Here is a 22,303-nt window from a genome sequence, read left to right as displayed (position 1 = left end):
CCAAATCCAAGTCTCTCCAGTTCATCAATGTATCCCATCATCTTAAGACAATGGTCATGAACTAGCTGGTTCTTGGACATTTGTGCAGTCATAAATGTCATTTACAATAAATGTCATAATGTACATCATGTTGATTGGAACTAAGGGCATACACTGTTTAACATTAAGTTGAGGACACGGCCCAACCTTGGTTTCTTTAATAGGCCCAACAATTTTTAGAGGCCCATGCATGCTTACTTGCATTGGCACGTGAGGCTTTACCATTTCACACTCAATGCCTAGGACACCCGACTCAAGTTCACCCTTTTTTGGTTCGAACTAGTCTGAAACCTTTAATCTTCCTTCATAACTTGAATTTAAAACCCCCTTCTTGCTGCCTTTAACCATCTAAGCATAAGATTTACTGCACTCCCTTCTGATAGCTTGCACTCCACGTAGTTGACCACCCATTTGCCCCTTCTCTTTTAAATTCTCCAGTTTTTGCTTACCCAAATCGGTGAAAGACTGATCAACCTTTCAGATTACCAATCTCCTTTCCATGTAGGGCCTCTTCTTCTACCTTCTCATCCCCTTCCTTGCGAGCCTCCCTCCACAGTGTAGTTTCTATGGAGGAGGCCAGCCAAATTGAGTAGAAGCAACCTTCCACGTTTATCTCCACTTTTCTGGGTATGTCTTCTGGTTTCACTCCGTTCAATAGAAGAGTTGCTGATCGAAGGTCCCCCCAAAAGGCTTTGGTAAGATTACCACCACATAACAGTGCAATGGATGCGGCCACTTCCTGTTTCCACAAGTGAAAGGGTAGACCAAGAACTCATACCACCACCCCATCCTCAGTGAAGAACTCTTTAGAGTTAGATGAAGGGTTCCACTTAGGGATTATAATCACACCATATTTAGATTGAAAACTGATAGCTGAGAGTTCTAACTTATCTTCAATCAAATCAAGCACCGCTTTACTGTTCTCAAAAGGTGTTAGAATAAACATCCCTTTTAACTTCAGCTGTAATATGAGCAGGTCTACAACTCTCCTCCAGTTGCTAACCGGATTTTTAACTTGAACCACATATTTATCTTCCCACTCTTCTCTCCTGGAATAGCCAACCAGCCTGTTTTGTCCAAAGGCTAGTAGCCCTTGGACCTGGTCTTCATCTTCAGTTGAAAGTTTGATGGCTTTACCATTCTCCTTCAATAGATCCAAGCGCAAGGTTTCCAGGTGTTGGATAAACTCTTCTAGTATTCCATTGATTTTCTTCCACCCAAGTCCTTGTCTACCTTCAGGAAAGCAGACTAGTTGCCTCCTTCCTTTCCCGAAATATTCAGAAAGAGCTAAGTAACCCCCTTTACTGTTTCTTCTGCATTCTACGACATACCTCTTCCCTTCTTGAGTTCTCAATTCCTTCCAGTTTCTTTGTTTACCTTCGAAGCATGCTTCATTCACATACTCCCTGAACCATTTAATCACTTCCATACCTTGCGACAGCACTGTGGCCTTCTTCCCTTCCCTAATCTTCAAGCTTGCCCCTCCTTTGTTTTTCAGCTCTTTAAGCAGAAACTCCTTGGCTTCAACCTTCAGCATTCTCCTCCATCGTCCTGCAGCCACAAACCCATCCATGGTCGAATCTTCTTTCCTTCTCTAGATCCCAAATCTTCTTTCCTGTATTGGTCAATAATAATAAGTCATTTTTAAGACTGTCACCTTGGCCTCTTTAGATGGCTTTATCCGGTGTGCCTCAAAGCAATTGAAACAACTTATCTAAATGTTCTTCTATCTAAATTGGATACTTGACCCACTGGAATGATTTGACTTTTGTTCAAATTAACTTTAAGCCCAAAGACCACCTCAAAACAGGTTAAAATCCCAAGGACATGATCCAACTGGATAGGTGACGCATCCACAAAGCATAAAGTATCATTTGCAAATTGGAGAATATTGACCTTTCCTCCCTCATGGGAGATTGCAAAACCTTCCCATCACCAGAATCAGCTGCCTTTTTACAAAACATATTAAAAATTTCCATAACACAAATAAAGAGCAAGGGGGACAGGGGATCACCCTGTCTCAGACCCCCTGAGCTATCAAAAAACCCCGCTGACTGACCATTAATCAAAACTGAGAATTTGGGAGAGGATGTACAGACTTTGATCCAGTTTCTCCATTTTTGCCCAAAAATAACTTTCTATCTACTAATGCAAATAAACTAAAAATGGAAAGACAAGCCCTACTAACCTAGAGGAACAAGATGTTATAGCACAGTCCCACACAAGATAGTTAAAATGACAAAACTACCCCTGACCAACTCAGTCCAAGTCCCAAGAGTCTTCCCCATGCCAAATCAGAACCTGTTTGTTGGCCTTCTTGCGAGAATAGGTTATATAATGCCTAGACCGATCCCCATCATTTCTTACCAGTTCAGCATCTTCTTTGGGCTTCCCCTAGCTCTTTAGAGTCTTCTACTTGCATCAAATCACTCCTAAGTCCCCCTGAATGTGCTTGTTTCTGATTCTATCCTTTCCAATCTTGCCATTTATCTATCCCAGCTTCTAATCGCCCAACATTTATCCATCTTTATAAAATTTTCCTTTTAGTCTCATTATATATGTTGGTTACATCAGATGAACCTCTCCACTACCACCCTACCCTAATTCTTTGGGCAACATCCTTTTCAATTTCTCCACTATAGATGGATATCCAAGGTACTAGAAAATGTCAGTTTGGAGTATCTCCTGATCATTAGTCTTAAGTGTACCACCGGTGATGCAGGAGCTGAAGAGGCAAAATTGGAATTTTATGAAATTTTATGTATTTCTATATTTTTGGATAGTAGGGGTATTTTTGTCATTTGTAATTTTCTGTGGGGTCCAATGATAGGGTTTAATTTGTCTAGCTATAGTTTGCTTATGTTTAAAATTTTAGAGTCATTACATAAGTAGGATTAGAGTTATCGAGTCTTCTTTGAATTAAAATAGGATATGACAGCTTAGTTTGAGTTCTACTAGGATTATTGAGTCTAATAGTTTGACTCCTAAAACTATTATGAGTCTAACAATTTAATTCCTAGGATTATTATGAGTTTAGAGTTTATAAATATGTACGCACGTTTTACACAAAGGCAATGAAGTTTATTGAGTTTTCTTCAGCTTATGCTAGCTATGGTGAGTAGGGGTGTACAATCGGCCAGTCCGGTTCGGTTCAGTTAGAACCAAGGACCTAACCAACTATTCAGTTTGACCAGTTTCTCCAACCGAACCAAAATGAACTAGAGTCCAGGATCAAACTGACCCTAACCAAATTCGATTCAATTTGGTTCGGTTAGGCCCTAATTCCACATAAATGAGAAGCATTGATCAACGACAAATAAATAAGTTATAATTACTAAGTGTTATTAATTAAAAGTTAAAATGGCCCCAAAACCCAATGGTTTTAATTAATTAACTATTATTATTAATTAAAAGTTAGAATGACCCAAAGCCCAATGGTTTTTTAAATAAAAACTGAACCGAACTTGCTTATTCAGTTTGGTTCAGTTTGGTTTTTGGTTTATCAACTGAGTTTGAACACCCCTAATGGTGAGTGATTCCCATGCCCTAGAGTGATTCAAGGTATTTCCTCTCTTCTTTCTCTCCCTATTTTCTCTCTTATTCCTTCAAGAAGACGTTACACCCATCAACAGCCATAAAACTCTGATCAAGAAGACCACTCAACATTCTCTAAGGACTAGAACTGAGCTGGTCCTACATCAACAATACAAATACTACATTTATTAAATTTGCAATATAATATAAATATATTCTGTCTTAGCCCAACTTATCTTGAAACCTTTTGATTCTAAAATGTCTCCTTTGTGTTTTCTTTGCATTTAGCCCATCTTTAGCTTTATCACAATATTATATCATCCGTAAACAATATAAACTATTCATTTTCTTCTTAAGATATTTGCATGATAGTCATGTACAAAAGAATGTAGATAAAGTTAATACACATGTTAGAATTCGGCCTACCTTTGAGTTCTGTTAGTCTAATAACAGTCAAGAAAAAGAGGAAGAAAGAGGGAAGAAAGAGAGAGAGAGAAAAGAGGAGATAAAGAGAAAAGAAAAGTCTGGTTTGAATTAGGGTAAAAATCACTCCCCCATTCGGCCAGACATGTTTTTATATTATTAACAGAATGGAAAAGACACATGTGCCCTTTTTTTAAGTGAGGGACACTAGTTCTAATATAATATTACAGATCAATAACGTCAACATAAGTATAAAGACAGAAATACCCCTACACTAAAACTCTCCCTCAAGTTGGTGAGTATATATATCATATAATCCCAGCTTGTTACATATGAAGTCCACTCTTCTCCGACTCAACCCTTTTGTAAACAAGTCTGCCTACTGGTTCCCCGTATTAACGTATGCAGTGTCTATCACTCCATTCAGCACCTTCTCTCTCACAAAGTGACAGTCAACTTCTATGTGCTTGGTTCTTTCATGAAACACCAGATTAGAAGAAATATGAACTGCAGCCTGATTGTTACAATAGAGCTTCATTGGAGTATTAATGTTGTATCATATCTCCTGTAGAAGGTTCCTTAACCACACTAATTCACAAGCAGTATGTGCCATAGCTCTATATTCTACCTCTGCACTGCTTCTTGCCACGACTGTCTGCTTCTTACTTTTTCATATCACCAGATTACCCCCAGAAAAGTGCAATAACCTATGGTAGACCGTCTATCAGACATAGAACCAGCCCAGTCAGCATCAGTATACCCTTCTATTTCAAGTGTTCCACCACTTTTGTATATCAAACCACGACCAGGGGCCCCTTTTAAATACCTCACAATTCTTAGAACCGCATTCCAATGAGGGACCAAAGGTTTTTGCATGAACCGACTTACCACACTAACTGCAAATGAAATATCTGGCCGAGTAATGGTTAGGTACTTTAGTTTACCTACAAGTCGTCGGTATCTTCCAGGGTCTTCAAACACTTCACCCATATCACTGTTCAGCTTAGTATTTGTTTCCATAAGTGTTTCAGCTAGTTTAACACCTAACAAACTTGTTTCCTCTAGCAAATCAAGCGCATATTTCCTCTAACACAAATTAATATTGTGCTTAGACCTTGCTACTTCTACCCCCAAGAAATATTTCAAGTTATCAAAGTCCTTTGTTTGAAAATGTTCCTGTAGAAAAGTCTTCAACCTGTCAATGCCCATTTTATCATTCCCGATAATAACAATATCATCTACATACACCACCAATAGTATTTTTCCTACCGAAGAGTCATGACTGAAGACGGAATAATCAACTTGGCATTGTTTCGTACCAAACTTCTTTACCACTTCACTGAACCTACCAAACCATGCTCGAGGAGACTGTTTAAGCCCATATATAGCCTTCTTGAGTCTGCATACCTTACCATCCTCCCCCTGAGCAACAACCCTACTGGTTGCTCCATGTAGACCTCATCGAGCAAATCACCATGCAAAAAGACATTCTTGATATCAAGTTGATATAGGGGCCAATCATACATAGCAAGAAAGATCACGACATGAACCGACCCTATCTTAGCAACTGGGGAGGTCTCTATGTAGTCAATACCATAGGTTTGGGAGCACCCTTTTGCAACCAATCGAGCTTTCAGGCGCTCAACACTATCATTAGGCAAATACTTAACAGTATAAACCTACTTACAACCGATAGCTTTCTTCCTAGGAGGAAGAGTGCTGAGTTTCCAAGTATGATTATGAAGTAGAGCTGAGAGCTCTTCTTCCATTGCACGGCACCACCCTAGTGAGGCAAGGGCTTCCTGGACATCCTTAGGAACAACAACTAAGGAAAACAAAGAAATAAACTAGCGATGGGAAGCGAAAAGGTGAGTGAGTGAAACATGATTAGAAATAGGATAAAGGGCGCAAGTGCGTTTACCTTTCCACAAGGCAATGGGAAGATCAAGATCAGATACTGGGTTCGGGGCTGGTGTGGAGACAACTGCCGAATCTGTCGACGGTGATGGAGCCGGAGGAGTAGCAGCTAGAACACGTGAGCGATGAATATACACGTGACGGATAAGTGGGCGTTCAATAGGAAGTGGCACCGGAGGCAAGGATAATAATTAGTCTGATACCATATTAGAATTCATACAACACGTATTATGTATGAAATGTCAACACTCTTAGCTGAATAGAGAAAAGAACAAGAATAATCTTAGAGGTGTCAAGAATAATCAATCCCCACCTCAAAGAGTCTCTTATATATTAAACGATATGTACAATTACAAAAATGCCCATATAGGGTTGAAAGAGAAAAGAAGAATAAGATGTATAAGTAATACACAACAGGGACTATAAGTCTATACTAATAAGATACATCAAATTACAGTCTCCACACTCCCCCTCAAACTGATGCCTAGACATAAGCATTAGTTTGTCTATAAGAAAGAGATGTCGAATTCTAGTCATAGCTTTGTTAAAGATATTAGCAATTTACATGTCCAAGACTGCATGAGGAAGCAATATAGACCCAGTAGTGAAAAGATCTCGAATAAAGTAATAGTCCACCCTGATGTGCTTGGTCCTCTCACGGAAAACATAATTAGATGCAATCTTGATAGCACTCGTATTGTCTTAGAGAGGAATAGGAATAAGAAGCTGAATGCCAAGATCCATAAAGAGAGATCGTAACCAAATAATTTCACTACAAATAAAAGACATGTATCAGCTTTAGTGGAAGACTTAGAGACTGTTTGTTGTTTCTTACACTTCCAAGAGATGAGTGAATCACCCATAAGTGGACCTACACGTGTCTGGACAACCAGCCCAGTTTATATCAGCATATGCTCTCAACTGAATAGAAGAGGAGGAGAAGAATAGTAGCTAAGAAGTTGTGCTTCTAACATATCGAATGATGCGATGAAAAGCAATTATATGAGGCTGACAAGGGGCAAAAACAAATTTACTAACCTGAGTAGCATGAAAAATATCAAGCCAAGTCATAGTGAGATAAATAAGGGGCCCCACAAGCTAGCAATACAAGGCAGCATCGAGAAGTAATGGACCTTCAAATTTAGACAGCTTAATATTTAGCTCCATGGGCGTATCAACATGCTTTTCATCATTAAGACTAGCAACTTTAACAAGGTTAAAGGCATACTTTTGCTAACAAATAAAATACCCTCGATCACTACGATGTACTTCCAGTCCCAGGGAATAGGTGAGAGGGCCCAAGTCCTTCATATGAAAGAAATTACGAAGTAATAATTTCAATTCACGAATACTCTCAACGTCATTCCCAGTCAACAACATGTCATCAACATACAGTAGGAGAATGGTAATACCTTGAAACCATCGCCTAACAAAGAGAGAGTGATCAAAAGAACTTTGGCTATATCCAACAACAACTACGACATCGCGAAAGCGTTCAAACCATGCCCGGGGAGCTTGTTTTAGACCATATAAAGATTTTTTTAGGCGATATACTAAAAAAGAATCACTGCAGTATTCAGGAGGAGGCTTCATGTAGACCGTCTCCTTCAACTGACCATAAAGAAGGGCATTCTTCACATCAAGCTGGCATATAGTCCAAGATTAAGCAACATACAGTGCTAAAAGAACACGGGTTGTGGTGATCTTTGCAACAGGAGCAAAGGTTTCTTCATAATCGATACCATACTCCTAACTATATCCCTAGGCAACTAAGCATGCCTTATATCGATCAAGAGATCCATTAGATTTCAGCTTGATGTAAATCCAACGACTCCCAACAATGGATGCATCTGGAGGAACATGCACAAAGTCACAAGTGTCATTATCATGTAAAGCATGAATCTCTACATCCATGGTTTCCTTCCAATGAGGGCTACTATTAGCTTCCTAATAAGAGCAAGGAACATCTGTGGAGGATAGGACAGTAGACAAAGAGCTATGGTTTAAAGGAAAACCATAGCGGTCAGGAGGTCTAGATATATGAGTAAAACGACAAAGAGGAATAGAAGTATGAAGAGTGTATGAAATAGAGGTATCACTTACAAGAACAGTGGTAAGATGATGATTTGAACTGAGAGGAAGGAGAGTCGCAGGCATAGGGGCTGGAGCACGTAACCGCTTGCGAGAGAAGCCGAGAAGGTCCTTCTCAGCAGAACGAGGTAGAGCATCCTGTGAATCATAGTTTGGCAAAATAGAAATAGACGGTGCAAATAGTCTAGCAATTTCGACAGAAAAAGAAATGTGCTCAAGGAAAACAACATTACATGATATACGAATGCAATTAATAAAGGGATCGTAACAAAGAAATCCTGTGGTCAGAAAAAGACTGTAACCCACAAAGGCACACATGGCAAACTGTGCAGGCAATTTAGAACGTTCACAAGAGGGAAGATGAACGAAACACACACATTCAAAAACATGAAGAATAGATAAATTTGGAGAACGACCAAACTTCTAAAAGGAAGGCATATAACCAAGAACAGGGGAAGGAAAATAGTTTATCAAAAAACACAATTGTACTAGCCGCCTCTACCCAAAAAGAAGGTGGAGTAAGGGACTCTTGCAATAATGTCCTCGCAACATTATGGATATGCCCATTCTTGCACTCGGCCACACCATTCTGCCAAGGAGTATCTGGACAACTTCATCGCACTTGTATTCCATGATTCTTCAAATAGGATAAGAAAATCTCCATCAGTGTATTCTCCCCCTAAATCCGAACGAAGAATACACACTTGTGATTGAAACTAAACCCATACCTTAGCATGAAATAGCTTAAATGTTGGGAACACCTCAAACTTGTGGCAAAGAAAGTATATCCATGTGTACCTGGTACCATCAATGAATGACAAAATATTTGTATCCAAGTTAAGAAGTGATAGATGCAGTCTAAATATTACTATGTATAAGCTCGAAGGGAAAGGTGGCATGCTCAGATATGAGGAAATGGTAAGGTACGACTCCTACTTAAGCAACAGAAAACACAAGATGTATCAAAGTTGTGCAAGGAAGGAACTCTATTCTTAATAAGGCCTGAATCAAACAAAAATTTTAATTTTCAACATGCATATGACCCAAACATTTATGCCATAAGTCCCAAACATTATTTCTATAACTCAAAAACGAACTAGAAGTGGAGGAATTGAAATAAGTTGATGATGCTATTGTTTGAGACTTCTCGAACTCCAATACAAACAAACGGCCCAACCTGCGCCCCTTCCCTTTCACCTTCCTAGTATTCGGTCATGAATTAAACATTGGCAGTAACAATATGTTTGTGATGGGTTTCAGTAAGATTACTTGGTTGATTAGGGTTGGCTCCTGTCATGTGGTTGGTGGCTTCAGAATCAATGATCCAAATATGAGAAGGAGAAGCACAATAACCGGAAAACTCACTAAGTAAGCCAATAGCAGAAAGAGTAGAACAATAGCAGAAGTTACCAGTTGTCGAATGTTTTCTTCAACAATAAATGCTAGAGAATCACCTTTAACAAAAGAATCACCACCAATAGTAGATTTCTTACTCCCATGTGCTACAACAACAGTGTCAATTCCATAGGTTGATCCTTCCAATTTTATAGGAATAATATCGTCTTTATCAAAGTCCATTCCAGCAAGAAAACAGCAGTCTAGGTACAAGGATATCAGAGAAAACCAAATTCAGCAATCAAGAACTCAAGATGACAATCCAAAAAAAAAAGCAAGTTTTAAGACTGTCGAGTCTAAAACCTTACAAATATGAATCTGAAGCCTGAATCAAACAAATGGGAAGCAAGAAAACCCTAGGATGACACCAGATCAAGGGTTATAGGTTGATCGAGTCAGACGATTGAGAGAAAACTGTGATTTACCAACACACCAGGCATCTTTTTCAAGAACAATGAGGTATCTTGTGCTGATCGAAACAGTCCTTAGAAATCTTCAAACCAGAACTAGGTGTAGGGTTAAGAAGAGCTTGAGAGAACCTTTCAATATAGAGAGAAAAAATCAAATCGCAAGCAGATGTAGAAGGCCTAAAGTCCAAAGATGTTGCAGTAGGAAATTGTACAGTGTTGATTCCCCAAGAAGAAGATCAAAACTCCTTCGAAAACTTCACCAAATCAGATGTTGTTTGTAAGTAGAATAGATCAGGTTTAGGTGACACCAAATCTGAAGTTCAAAGTTGTTGCAGTCCAAAAAAGGAAACTATACAGTGTTGCCACCCCAAGAAGATCAGAACTCCTTCGAAAACTTCACCAAATCGGGTGATGTTTGTAGGGAGAACAGATCAGGTCTAGGCGACACCATATCTGAAATTTGGCCTCAAACCAGTGTCTCCCAAGAGAGATCTAATGAAATCTCTCTTGTTGGTTGCACAAAGAAGATTAAACAGAAAAGGGTTGATCAAAACAGCCCTAATACGATAGGATTACTACATCTAGTGAGGTTCAAGAGAGAGAAAATAGATCAAAGAGCAACATGCTCTGATACCATATCAACACTCTTGGCTGAATAGAGAAAAGAACAAGAATAATCTTAGAGGTGTCAAGAATAATCAACCCCCACCTCAAAGAGTCACTTATATATTAAAAGTTATGTACAATTACAAGAATGCCCATACAGGGCTAAAAGAGAAAAGAAGAATAAGATGTATAAGTAATATACAATAGGGACTATACTAATAAGATACATCAAGTTACAGAGTTTCCACACACCCTTAAGATTGCAAATAATATATTCCTTAATTCCTCGATATTGTGACAAACAATTATGAACAATTTTTATCTTTTTTATCAGTAATGGAAAGATAAAATTCACTATTGAAAAAACAAAGTTAAACAGTACAATGATTGACATAGTCTGCTCTCATTATGCATTACATAGTGCCCCCCCCCAAGTAAACCCCAACAAAACTCTTGCTTAGTTAAATCTGAATAAGCAATTTTGACCGTTAGCAAAGAATCTAGCCTCTCTTGTGAGATACCTAAGCTACCAAATTCCTACAGAAAAATTCATCCAGCTAAGTGGCTAACCACTACTTGTGAGTCGACATGATGCTAAACAATTCTTAACAGTCATTTGTCAAGGCATTTTTCTACCTGGCAGTCAGCATTATTTCCTTGCTCTTGACTTTGACCAAGAAACTTTACACATTTTCCTTGCGTTTTGTTTGAGATGTCTATAAGGACTCATTACCAACACATTGAATGACACGTAACCATCAAGAATGAATTATTTCCAAGCATAAGATGATTTTAAATGGAATATTATATAAAAGGCAATTACCCAATGTTGATCCCAACTATCTGGGGTCTTGGAAGGTAGGGGTGCTCACAGTTCCATTAACCAAATTTGGGCTTATTTTCAAAACCGAACCAGTAACACTGGTTTTAGGAAAACCATGAACCAAAACCAAACCGAAACCAATCGGTTCACCAGTTGACTGGTTTGGTTTTCAAATGGTTATATTCTTCATTTTTTTAGTTTTTTTATATTTATCATATATATTATAAATAAATATTTAAATATATAAAATGAATACTAGAAATACATATAATATACTATATTATAAATAATAAATAGTATATTTATTTTCAATATATATGAAAAATATATAATGTACATAAATATATATACCGGTTTGTTTGGTTAACTAGGGGTGCAACTTGGACGGACCCAACCTAAACCCAAACCGATCCAATCTGAAATTTTACACAAGCTGGGCTTGGATTTTTGGTCCTTGGGCCGGGCGTAGGCCCAAGAATTTGGGCTTTTTTATTTTTGGTATGGGCCCGGCCTAGCCCTTAGGTAGCCCAAACCTAGTCCAACTATACACTACATACATACATATATGGATATGTATTTACACATATACATACAATATATGTATACATATTTGCATAAATGCATACATACATGTATAATTTTAGAGAGGGCTCATTAACCAACCCAAGCCCAGCCCATGCCCAAGCCCAACCCAAGTGCATCAAATTATAATGCAGGCTGAGCTTGGGTTGGGAAGACCGGGCTTGACCATGGGCTCGGTCCAAGCTCAGGCCTTAGGCCCAAATCTTAGGGTTGGGCCTGGGTTGACCATAAACCCAGCCCAACCTGCCCAACTTGCACCCCTAAGGTTAACCGCCGGTTTTTCATATTGGTTAACCAAAACTGAACTGGTACCTTCCATTTTTCAAACTGAACTGACCAGTTCAGTTAACTGAAATTTTCAGTTCTATTCGGTTTTTTTGGTTTTTCAGTTTTTTATGAGCACCCCTAAGGGGTAGACTGGATGCAAACCTAACCTTTGGCACTTTCTGATACAATATTTTGTTTGGTTGTTTGTGGACTACTTAGTACTGAATCCACAGATGTCTATATATTGTAATAAGATTAGATTATCCCAGTAAAATAAGTTTTTCCAAACAATTTGGTGTAATTATAAGCTAAGGGCCATTACCCAATGATGGTTCCAGCTATCTAGGGTGTGGGGTCTTGGGAGGGGAAGAGCGGATATGACCTAAAACATGAAAAAAGAAAATGGAATGAAAGGATTGGCTAGAGAAAGTGCTACCCATTGAAACATCACCAGCACCCACCATCCATCTAACCAACTTATGTCTAATCAGCTAAAATTATTTATTGGAACAAAGGAAGAATCATGCCACAGACATATGGTGAACTTGATCAAAATCTTGATGCAAGATAGAGAAGATGAAAAGTGACATGATTACAAATTATGAAGGTAACTAAACTTACATTTTCATGATCCATGTGGCGCAGAAGCTTAATTTCCCTCAATGTCCTTTTAGCATCAATTCTATTGTCAAATGCATTACTAATCTTCTTAATTGCAACCTCTTCACGTGTCTCTGAATTCACAGCAGCACTGGAGAAAGAAAATATAATTATATGGCATAAGGTAATACCTTACTGATATATATTTACGAAATGTCATACAATGTGAATCACAAAAAGAAAATAAAGGATTATCGAGATTTTAAGAGTTCTTTAAGATTAACAAGCCAATATGATTAAACTAATGTTATCTGAGCACTCAACAATGAGATGCTTTGCAAGAAAAAAAAATGTTGATCCCTGACCATATTGAGTAGGTGGAACAGCAAGCATGACAAGGAAGCATCTATAAAAGATGGGAAAATAACCCAAGTAGTGAACTGATTTGAAAGGTACTTGGGTATTAAAACAACTGTCATTCAAATGATAAATGTACCCTTCAGCATGGATCATCAAACAGTTGATTTGGATATAAGATGATTTTCTGACAAATAATATAGAAAATGAAAAATATATGCTTCAAAGAAGTTCACTAATGAACATAAAATGCATAGTATGAAAGGTTTCCTAATTGAGTCAAGTATGGAGCTTCCCTACATGATCTACTTATTTCTTTGCCACGTAGATGGATGATGAAACCAATTCCTCCTGCCACAGGGCAGGGACCCTCTGGATTGAAATTTGAATTAAGCCCCTAGTCAAAATTTTTCCCCTTTTACCCATAAAAGAGGGCCTATTTTGATCACTAGAAAGGTCTTCAGGCCTGAAATTTGTTCAATGGATATATGAAAGGGAGAGGAACATGCAAAGTCCTTTTGGACTCCAATCTCATCTGCCGCATTGAAGATTCCTTTGTTGTTGAGGGAGCTTCCCTAAACAACTCAACTAGATAATCCATCCCCTACAATCATATGCAGACACAGAAATGCTAGGAATAATTGGAAGTGTGGACTCTGAAAAGGAGCAGCAGTAACTATGTGAGAAGTATATTTGACTAGGGTCCACCCAAAAACCAAAAGATAGGATATTGTTTATTCAAACATATAAAGCTTACGGGTATCTTGTCCAAGCTTCTGTTGTCAAAAAAATGGAAAATGAAAAATGACAAATTTACCCCAAAATCTCCAAGGAAACCTGCAGAGACAAAATATCCATGCAGTGAAGTGAACATGGAAAAATATGTTTTCTTGTTGCCCTGTTAGCCATATAACTGGTAACAAATACATGCTCCTAGTCCTACTAGAATAATAACCTCCCTCCTAAGAGAAAATAAATAAAATAAATGTTATATAAATTAATTGCCATTGAGACACCAAATCAAACTTGCAGTGGCAAAAGCCTAGAAGATTTAATATGATTTCTCATGCAAAAGCACTAATGTTATCCATTTGAAATAAGTTGTCAAATAAGAGTCCTGACAATGGCATCGCTAGAAAAAATCTTATCGTGACTTAATCTCTATAATGCTTGAGAGAAGTATTGGCAGCTTCAAAACACAAGACCAACTATAAATAAACAAAAAGAAGCAGGATCACAAACTATGATTATAAACTAGGGCTTTTTTCAAAGATAAACTGCACAAGGTAAACATGAACAAGATAAAGTACATATCAAGGTTATTTGGATCAGACTAGGCAGGGAACCCAGCATCATTTATGCATTAAAACAGTCACATTTGCATTGGGAGTTGCACACTAAATCTGCTCATCATGCTAAATTAAGCATATCAAGGTTAATTGGACTATTGTTTAAAGAATTTGTGTGCATTAAAATAATCATTGTTACCATCGTGAATAAAAGTCTACTCCATGAAACATATCGGTATCTCTCCAAATCATCCCCACACACAGGAAATAGTTCTAAGCTCCATAGCAAGTATGAGGGAGAGGGAGAGCAGTAGTGGACTATTACTTTTTGTTTTTGGTAATAGAGTACTAATTACTTATACATTGCAAAACAAAAAGTGCATATCGATAAAGTTGTTTTGCATCGTTTCCCCAAATATAAAATACATTTGAATGAATTTGGTTGGACCTCAACTAGGGCATGGGAAGGGGATGTGAAGAAAGAAGTAGAACTCATAAATCAAATCCGAGTTTCAGAAATTTCTGAGTACAAACTTTCAAATTCCACAAAACCAAAATGAAATCTGGACAAAATATAACAAACCAGAAGTTCAAATCATTTTAATCGCGATAGAAACATATATAAATCGAGTTAGGAAAAACTCTAATAATCAGAAAATTAAGCAAAAGCATAACAGATGAAGCAAGAACGGAGATAGCTTACCAGACGATGCCATAAGCACCTCTTCCAACAGGCCGTATCGGAGGAACATACTTAGTAGGGACCTCGAAAAGATTCCCATAGACATTGTACTGAACATATCGACCTCCATGAGTAAGTATTCCCCTGACATTATTTCCTTCAGCTGAAGCAGCACCCGCTTCTGCAGACATGCTTAGTCCCCGACTCCCCGCACAGAAGGAATAGACTCTCACGCAGAGATCCGAGAAGAAGACTTTCCTCTACTTTCTTCTCAGCTGAGATTCCGCTAAATTTGGTTGGAACAAATTACTTTGGGGGAGAGCTGTCAGTAGTCTCTATAATGACGAAGAAATTTCTTGTGTTTTTATCTTCCGACTTCTGACTAGTGGGCCTTAAATGGAACTTTCCATCTCACAGGCCCTTGAAAATCCGTGAAAACTCCAGTTCAGACGTCGCCCCTTTTCTATTTATTTTGCTCTTTTTCTCTCCGCGTCCGCTGTCCGCATCCTCTTCTTTGGTGGACTGCTGTGCTCCTCATCAACTTCTCATCGAAGTTCAAACCAAACAAAACCCCGGCTGATGGTGGTGAACTTGTCAATACAAATTAAAAATTCAAACCCCGGTTCAATATATACCGAAAAGACAATGCCGATGATACCAAAAAAGACTTGTAGCCAACCAAGTGGGACCTATCAAAGTTCATGGGGTTTTTTATTGGACAAAATCCTTCCGGTATCATATCAAAATACCGTTGATTTCTTGTGTCTGGCCCATCAGAGAGAGCTGTAAAAATGGAATTGAGATCTGTTACTCACAAAGCGCGTCTAACACCCGCCCTGTATTAGAAATATCTCTCCATGTGTACGAGAGATGTTTTAGATGTGATCAGGAGGATTAGAGATGTTTTGATGTGATCAGGAGGATGACGATCCAGCCAGTAATAGAGTTCCGACGTGTCTAAAACTCGAAATCCAAGTGGTTCTGCTCTGCCTGCCTGGCCATTGGCCAAGAATAAAAAAAGTGAAAGAATCCATAGGTCGCAATTCTTCGATCTGGACCGTTGAAATGGTGGGGCCATACGATCAGCTGTTATTAATTAATGGCTGTAGTGCAGACGACTGGTCTTCCCGTCAGCCGTTTGGTTGTTGTGAATGTGAAAGCACCAAAAGAGTTGACCAAAGAAATTTAAGGGCCGGCGCCTGCCTAAACAGCAACAGCTTGTCTGTGCAGCATTAAGTTTTATAAGTAACTGGTATAACGGCTTAAAGACTCAACGGTCAACAAGAACAAAGGTAGAGAGTGAATGGAGAGTTTCCTTTTTGTCTCTGCTTGTGCAGTTGTGGTCACGGTTATTACGTCTCAAAGTCAACGCTTTGTTATGTTGGACATTATAACTGTACATGGGTCGGGTAGCCGACGGCCCGTGCCTTTATTTTTTTGGGTTTGAATAAAATTTTAGGCATGTGGGCTCATGCTTAGATTTTAAATACCATGCTCGCTTATTTTTTTGGATTGAATTTAGGCTATTTTAAATAAACCCGGTTCGATACTATTGTATATAATAAAAAAGTATTTATGTTATATATAATAAATATATAATATATATTTGTTTCTTGAATTATTAATAAATATTAATGTATTATTATAAAATACAAATTAGTTTATTAACTTATTAAATTATTATTAAATTAATATAATATTAGTTTATAAAAGTACATTAAAAATAAGATTTTTTGTGTATAGACCGAGTTTCAGACTTTGAGTTTTATATAAGGATCAAGCTTGCACTCAAGATCTAGGTCCAATAGTCGGACAAGGCTTGGGCTCGAATTTGGGCCTACACATTTTCTATGAATAAAGAGGTAAAAACCAGCCCAATCCAGGCCCATGAACAAGTCTATTGGGCATCAATTATTGGATAGCTAGCTGTCTCCTGGACCGTTCAACATTTTTAACATTCAAATTCTAACTCTAATTTCCCCACTACTCTACACAGCTGTCCACTACTCATAGGCAACACTGCTTTAGCTTACAGCCCTTCTTCATCTTTCTTTTAAATTCTTAACGCCCCCTACCTTTAGGCTCAGTTTGGGAAGAGTGCAAATGCTGATTCAGTTTTGCATGTATTTGATTCAATGTTTTAAAATCTGATTCGAAATCAGAACCATTTTGGCCATCAGTTTCTGGGTTAGGGGTCTGATCGGCCAGTCTGAATAGATGGCCCATCACATTTAAAAAATAATAATTGAAATGAAAAAGAATGATCAAAACCGTTCACTGAGTCAAATGGGTTAATGGTTTGACCATCTAAATCAACAGATTGCTATTCAAGTCAATATTTTTTGACATAAGACTGGATTTGAGGTAAAATGGAACTGATTGCCTGAATGATTTTTTATTTAAACATCCAATCGTATCAGTCAACAATGATTCAAAAACCATTATTTGATTCAAGTATATTGTGTATTGATAATAACAGCACACTGATTCCAAGACACATTTGCATTCAATGAGAGCAAAAGTTTGATTTTGCACTCATGTTGTTCGATGTAAAAACTAAAAAGGGTGGATTGGGGTCTCGAGTATTCCTATATATGCATTTTTGTATTTGTGCTCTTTCCAAATTGACCTACTAATAATGCTAATACTTGCTTTGACCTCACATCAATGTGACCATTCTAAAATTCTGGTCCATCTCTCTCGTTCAGACCTGTTTATGGGGTGAGTTCAAATTTGGGCAGGGCCCGAACCCAGCCCATGAACAGGGCTACTCTCATTCTCGCTTCAGCTCATATCATACCCTTGTATGAGTGTTTACTTATACTAACCAAAATTTCCTTCTTAATCCAACCTGGATTATCCTCTGACGTGGGATGATCTCATTGGTCGGTACAAGGAAACACTCGTTTATGTGGCAAAATGAACTCAGTAAATAGGTAGTTTAATTTATTAAATCCATTTGATATCTGAATTCTATAATAACACCTGAATGGATAATATTTGGTTCAAATCATAATATTAATGAATCAAATTTGAATATGGGAATATTTAATTGGATTGGATGAGTTCACCTACCAGTTCGACTTTAAATTTAAATTGTATTTGGTTATTGAAAACACTTAGATTAATAAAGTAATTAGCATGTACCCTTGCAATGGGAGAAAAAGAAAAGAAAAAAAAAACGCTGCCGTACATTTTTTCCTCATGACCTCTTTTAATTAATATAAACATTTATTAATTTTTATGATATTTTTTATAATTTATTTATCCAAAAATTAATTAAGATATTTTGAAAGTTTATGGATAGAATTTTCTAAACAAGATTATTCAACTTACCATATCCACTTCCAACACTCTATCAGTTTTTTAACAGTTATAAGTGGGCAGTTTTAGAAGTGGGAGTGTATTTTGGAAGTTCATGGATATTGGATAAAATTCTCTTAAGACAAAACTATCCAACTTACCATTTCAGTGGATAATTTCTGAAGTAAGATTAAAGGACATATATACCCTCTTCATACCCGTTGTATTCTTAGACAAATGGGGTAGAAAACGTTCAATGAAATTGCAATACGGAGGGGGGGTCATTCACTCTTTTATAGATAATATAGATTTACATAGTTTACTTATTTTTGTTTTAATTTACAAGTGAACTCAATTTGGTTGTATATATCGATGTCTTACTAAGGCCATGTTTGGATCTAATGTCATTTCTGAGAGGTTTTTTAGAAAACGGTACTGCATTGGCATGTCAATTTCTAAAAAATGAAAAAACCTGGCCCCAAGTCCCCCACCCAAGAGTTCACATCAGCCCCCCACAAGGGTGCACCCCACAAGGTCCCACAGCACATGTCAGTCATATTTTAGAAACATTTTTGGATAATGTTTCATCATTTGTTGTACTATCATGGGGAGATGTTTTCAATACACGGCTTGAATGTACTATGGGACTGTGCCCCTTATTGGGTGGGGCTGATGTGAACTCTCAAACCAAACCCTATAAGGTTTTAAGTGGGAAAAACTTCTCTGCCAACTATGGATAGGAATTCCTACTCACTGTCAAGTTCCATATGAGACGTGGCCTGATCAAGTAAAAATCAATGTCCCACTAACAGCACTAAATCAACCTCTCGCATTCGTCGGTTCATCCCTTCTCTTCCCTCGTCTCCTCTCCCTTTACCCATTTTCTAACTTATAAATAGCAATGTCTTAAAAAACGACCTGGAATTAGAACCGGCCACCAGTTTTCAATCACCAGTTCAACCATCCGGTTCGAATGAACAGTTCATTATGACAAAATAATTAAAAATAATTAAAAAAAAAAACAGTCAAAACCATTGAATGAATCAATGATTTAACAGCCCGAATCAAACAGATCATTGACTAATTCAATAATTTTTTGTCAAGAATTAGGTTTGGAGTAAAACGGAATCGATTTTTTAAACGATTCCCAGGCTGAACAGTCCAACCGTCTGAATCAACCACGGTTCGAAAACCATGCAGAAAAGATAACCGGATGCAGCCTTTTAAGAGTGATACCAATTTCTTTTTCTTCCTATTGAGATATAAATTGGTTCTATGAATCCAAATGAGTCCTAACAAGAACATTATAATCTTTTTTTTTTTTTTGCCAAAACAGGAAGATCATATTCATATGGAAAAAAGAAAAATATATCTGCATAATTTGCAATCCATGTTTTTATGGTCCACACATCTCCTATTAGCAACAGATAATACATCCAATTTAGACATCCGATGTTGCATCTTGCCCTATTACACTATCACAAAAAAACCTCAAAGAACCTGGAGGATTTCAATCATAACCCTTTCTTTTTGAGGCTGTACATGAAAATATATATGTACAACATTTTTAAATACAAAATGTAAAGATAAGCAGCTTCTCAAATCCTCTGTAGCCTTATTAATTTCTTATTTAAAGAGATTATGAGGCTTTGCTTAATTTCCCATCTATGGAACGATGTGGCCAAATAACAATCAGAAATCCCCATCTAATTCTCAGTTCAAACTAATCAATATCTTTTTCAAAATCTACATAAGCGACATTAGCAAGAGAGAGATGGAGGTGGTGGTATTGGTAGGCAACTGACGGTGACCGGTGTCTGGTGTCAGGTGGAGAGGCAAAAGAGAGAAGGAATGGGATAGACACAGAAAAATGGGCCTAGGATGCTAGGCCACCTGGTCTTCTTCATACCCGATTCCTCTCTCATGTCTTCATTATCTTGAATTGCTTATTCGAAATGTATTTTATGTAGGGCCTGTTTGATGTGTATTTCATTGCTGTTTTTTGGCTGTTTATAAGTCGGGTAAACCGATTTTTAGTCTATTTTTGTTTGATTCGCAGAATTTAACTGTCAAAAGTCGAAGTGTTAAAAAGGCACGAGAAATCTATTTTGGACTGATTTTGGGAAGTTCTAAATGAAGCTTTTCACGTTTTATTCACCCGGAAAGACACAGAAAAACATGCATATACCAAACTAGATTCAGGCTATTAAAATTTTTATACAAAAGTTCATTGCATCTTTTGACTGTCATAGCTACCAGAAAATCTTCCCAAAAAAACTTGTCAAATAAAATAAAGTATTGAAAAAGATTGGTTTCCCTTCAAATGTGATTCTATCATTTGGCCCACACTAGATCGTAGACACTGAATGTATATTGCATTTTTTCTTCCATGGATATTTCTCATGGGTTGGTCCACACCACACCATGGACGATTCATTTTTTATAACAAAAAATTGATTCGGTGTTAAACATTATAACCCCAGGTTTTTCTATTGTATTTTTTTTATAATTTTTATTATTTTAAAACAATTTTAATGTTGAAATTTAATTTCAAGTGTAACATTTTTCAATATTCTTAATGTGTTTGTACTAATTTCTTATTGAGTTTTATTAAATTTTATCAATGTTAGATATTTGTATACATTAATTTTTATTAGTTATTATTAGATAAAATTGTTTGACATTTCATTGTTTTTAATTAATTAATTTTATAACTAACATTTTTATCAGTTGATACATGCTTATGTTTCATTTTCTTTATTCCACTTCACAAATTTTTATTTTATTTTGCAAAACCCCTACATATGACACACATACCCACCCACCCCCCCTATAATGCAAGCAGTTACAAATTTATGAGGTGGGGAAATCAATAATCTACTCTTTATTTTTATTATGAATAATTTATATTATTTTTTCACCATTTATCTTATTTATACAATATTATAATTTTTATACAAAATCAACAATATAGATTATCTCACATAAGATACATGGAATCAAAAGACATTGTATGGACTAAACAACACCACGCCCCCTATAGAACACTTCTATAAATGTAATGTGTTTCAATCTACACAATTTATCGATAGTATAGAACAACTCCAGACTTTAATTTAATAAAAGCACGCATTTCTACTACTTTTTAAACTTCAAACTTGGAAAATAACCTTTTGACTTTTAGACATCAACTTTATAGTTTTTAGACATCAAACGCCACCTTAATAAGCTTTTAGTTTTGTATGTTAACTTCAAACCTACTGGTTCTTTTGCTCTTTTTTTTTCTTAATATATATATATATATATATATATATAACTCTAGACATTAACAATGTCTAGAGTTAAATTTCAGATAATAACTTAAATGGACCCACCATTCATTGTGGAAGACAAATCACTGACTACATCTTTTCTTTTCCCCAAGCAGAGGAAAAATATTCAGATAATAATGAAAAAATCTTGAAACCAAGTTTATGCTTACCTAACACCATTGTTAATGGAGTTTAATAAGATATTCCTTTTCATTGAAAGTGAAACACCCCTGGAAGAGGAGAAAGAAGCAAAAAGAAGTTACGATTTTTATATTTTTAAAATCGATTTTTATCAAATGCTCAAAAACACTTTTTAACTCATTTTTACTTCTCACTGCCCAAAATTCAAAGCCAAAAGTTTATCAAAAGAGAGTCATAAATAGAACGCCACCGAAAAATCTTAAACTTTACATGATTACATGGATTCCATGCCCATCTCCTCCCCTCCAATCATGAATGGCGTACTCCCAAATCCCAAACCGAGTCATAAAATGGTAATACCCCACATCAGTCATAAAATGTGTGGTACATAAGCACTCAATCTCTCACTTAGCATTTATTGGAAATAGGATTAGCCGATTTTAGCTGTTCAGCAGGCTGTGGAAATAATGATAAGATTGTAGTCAGTCTTAAAACACACGGGGCCCACAATCACTCAACTTCTTAGTGTACAG

General features: G+C 36.9%; 1 protein-coding gene and 1 long non-coding RNA gene across 4 annotated transcripts in view; both read right to left on the bottom strand.

Annotated features, from left to right (window-relative positions):
- Positions 1–15,828, bottom strand: part of LOC148879830 (mitogen-activated protein kinase homolog MMK2-like) — a 41,819-nt gene extending 25,991 nt beyond the window's left edge. Inside the window, exons 1-4 of one of the 3 annotated variants that reach the window (XM_088961540.1) lie at positions 15,037–15,589; positions 12,709–12,838; positions 8,733–8,802; positions 8,017–8,641 (exon numbers count right to left, since the gene is read on the bottom strand). In XM_088961540.1, the coding sequence (XP_088817666.1) occupies positions 8,017–8,322 (306 nt within the window). In that variant the 5' untranslated portion in view covers positions 8,323–8,641; positions 8,733–8,802; positions 12,709–12,838; positions 15,037–15,589. Of the gene's footprint in view, positions 1–8,016; positions 8,642–8,732; positions 8,803–12,708; positions 12,839–15,036 lie in introns of all 3 variants that reach the window. The other 2 variants (XM_088961541.1, XM_088961543.1) reach the window with 2 other exon arrangements.
- LOC148879831 (uncharacterized) lies at positions 6,993–7,409 on the bottom strand. Its single transcript, XR_016104347.1, has 3 exons — positions 7,326–7,409; positions 7,142–7,218; positions 6,993–7,046 (listed from the first exon to the last, which is right to left on the bottom strand). It is a non-coding gene; the product is annotated as an uncharacterized LOC148879831 (long non-coding RNA).
- Positions 15,829–22,303: the final 6,475 nt, after the last annotated feature.

The sequence above is a fragment of the Nelumbo lutea genome, chromosome 1 (genome assembly GCF_056320005.1).
Source record: "Nelumbo lutea isolate HS-2025 chromosome 1, American lotus-T2T, whole genome shotgun sequence".
Taxonomy (NCBI): domain Eukaryota; kingdom Viridiplantae; phylum Streptophyta; class Magnoliopsida; order Proteales; family Nelumbonaceae; genus Nelumbo; species Nelumbo lutea.
This window is presented reverse-complemented; position numbering and strand designations above follow the sequence as displayed.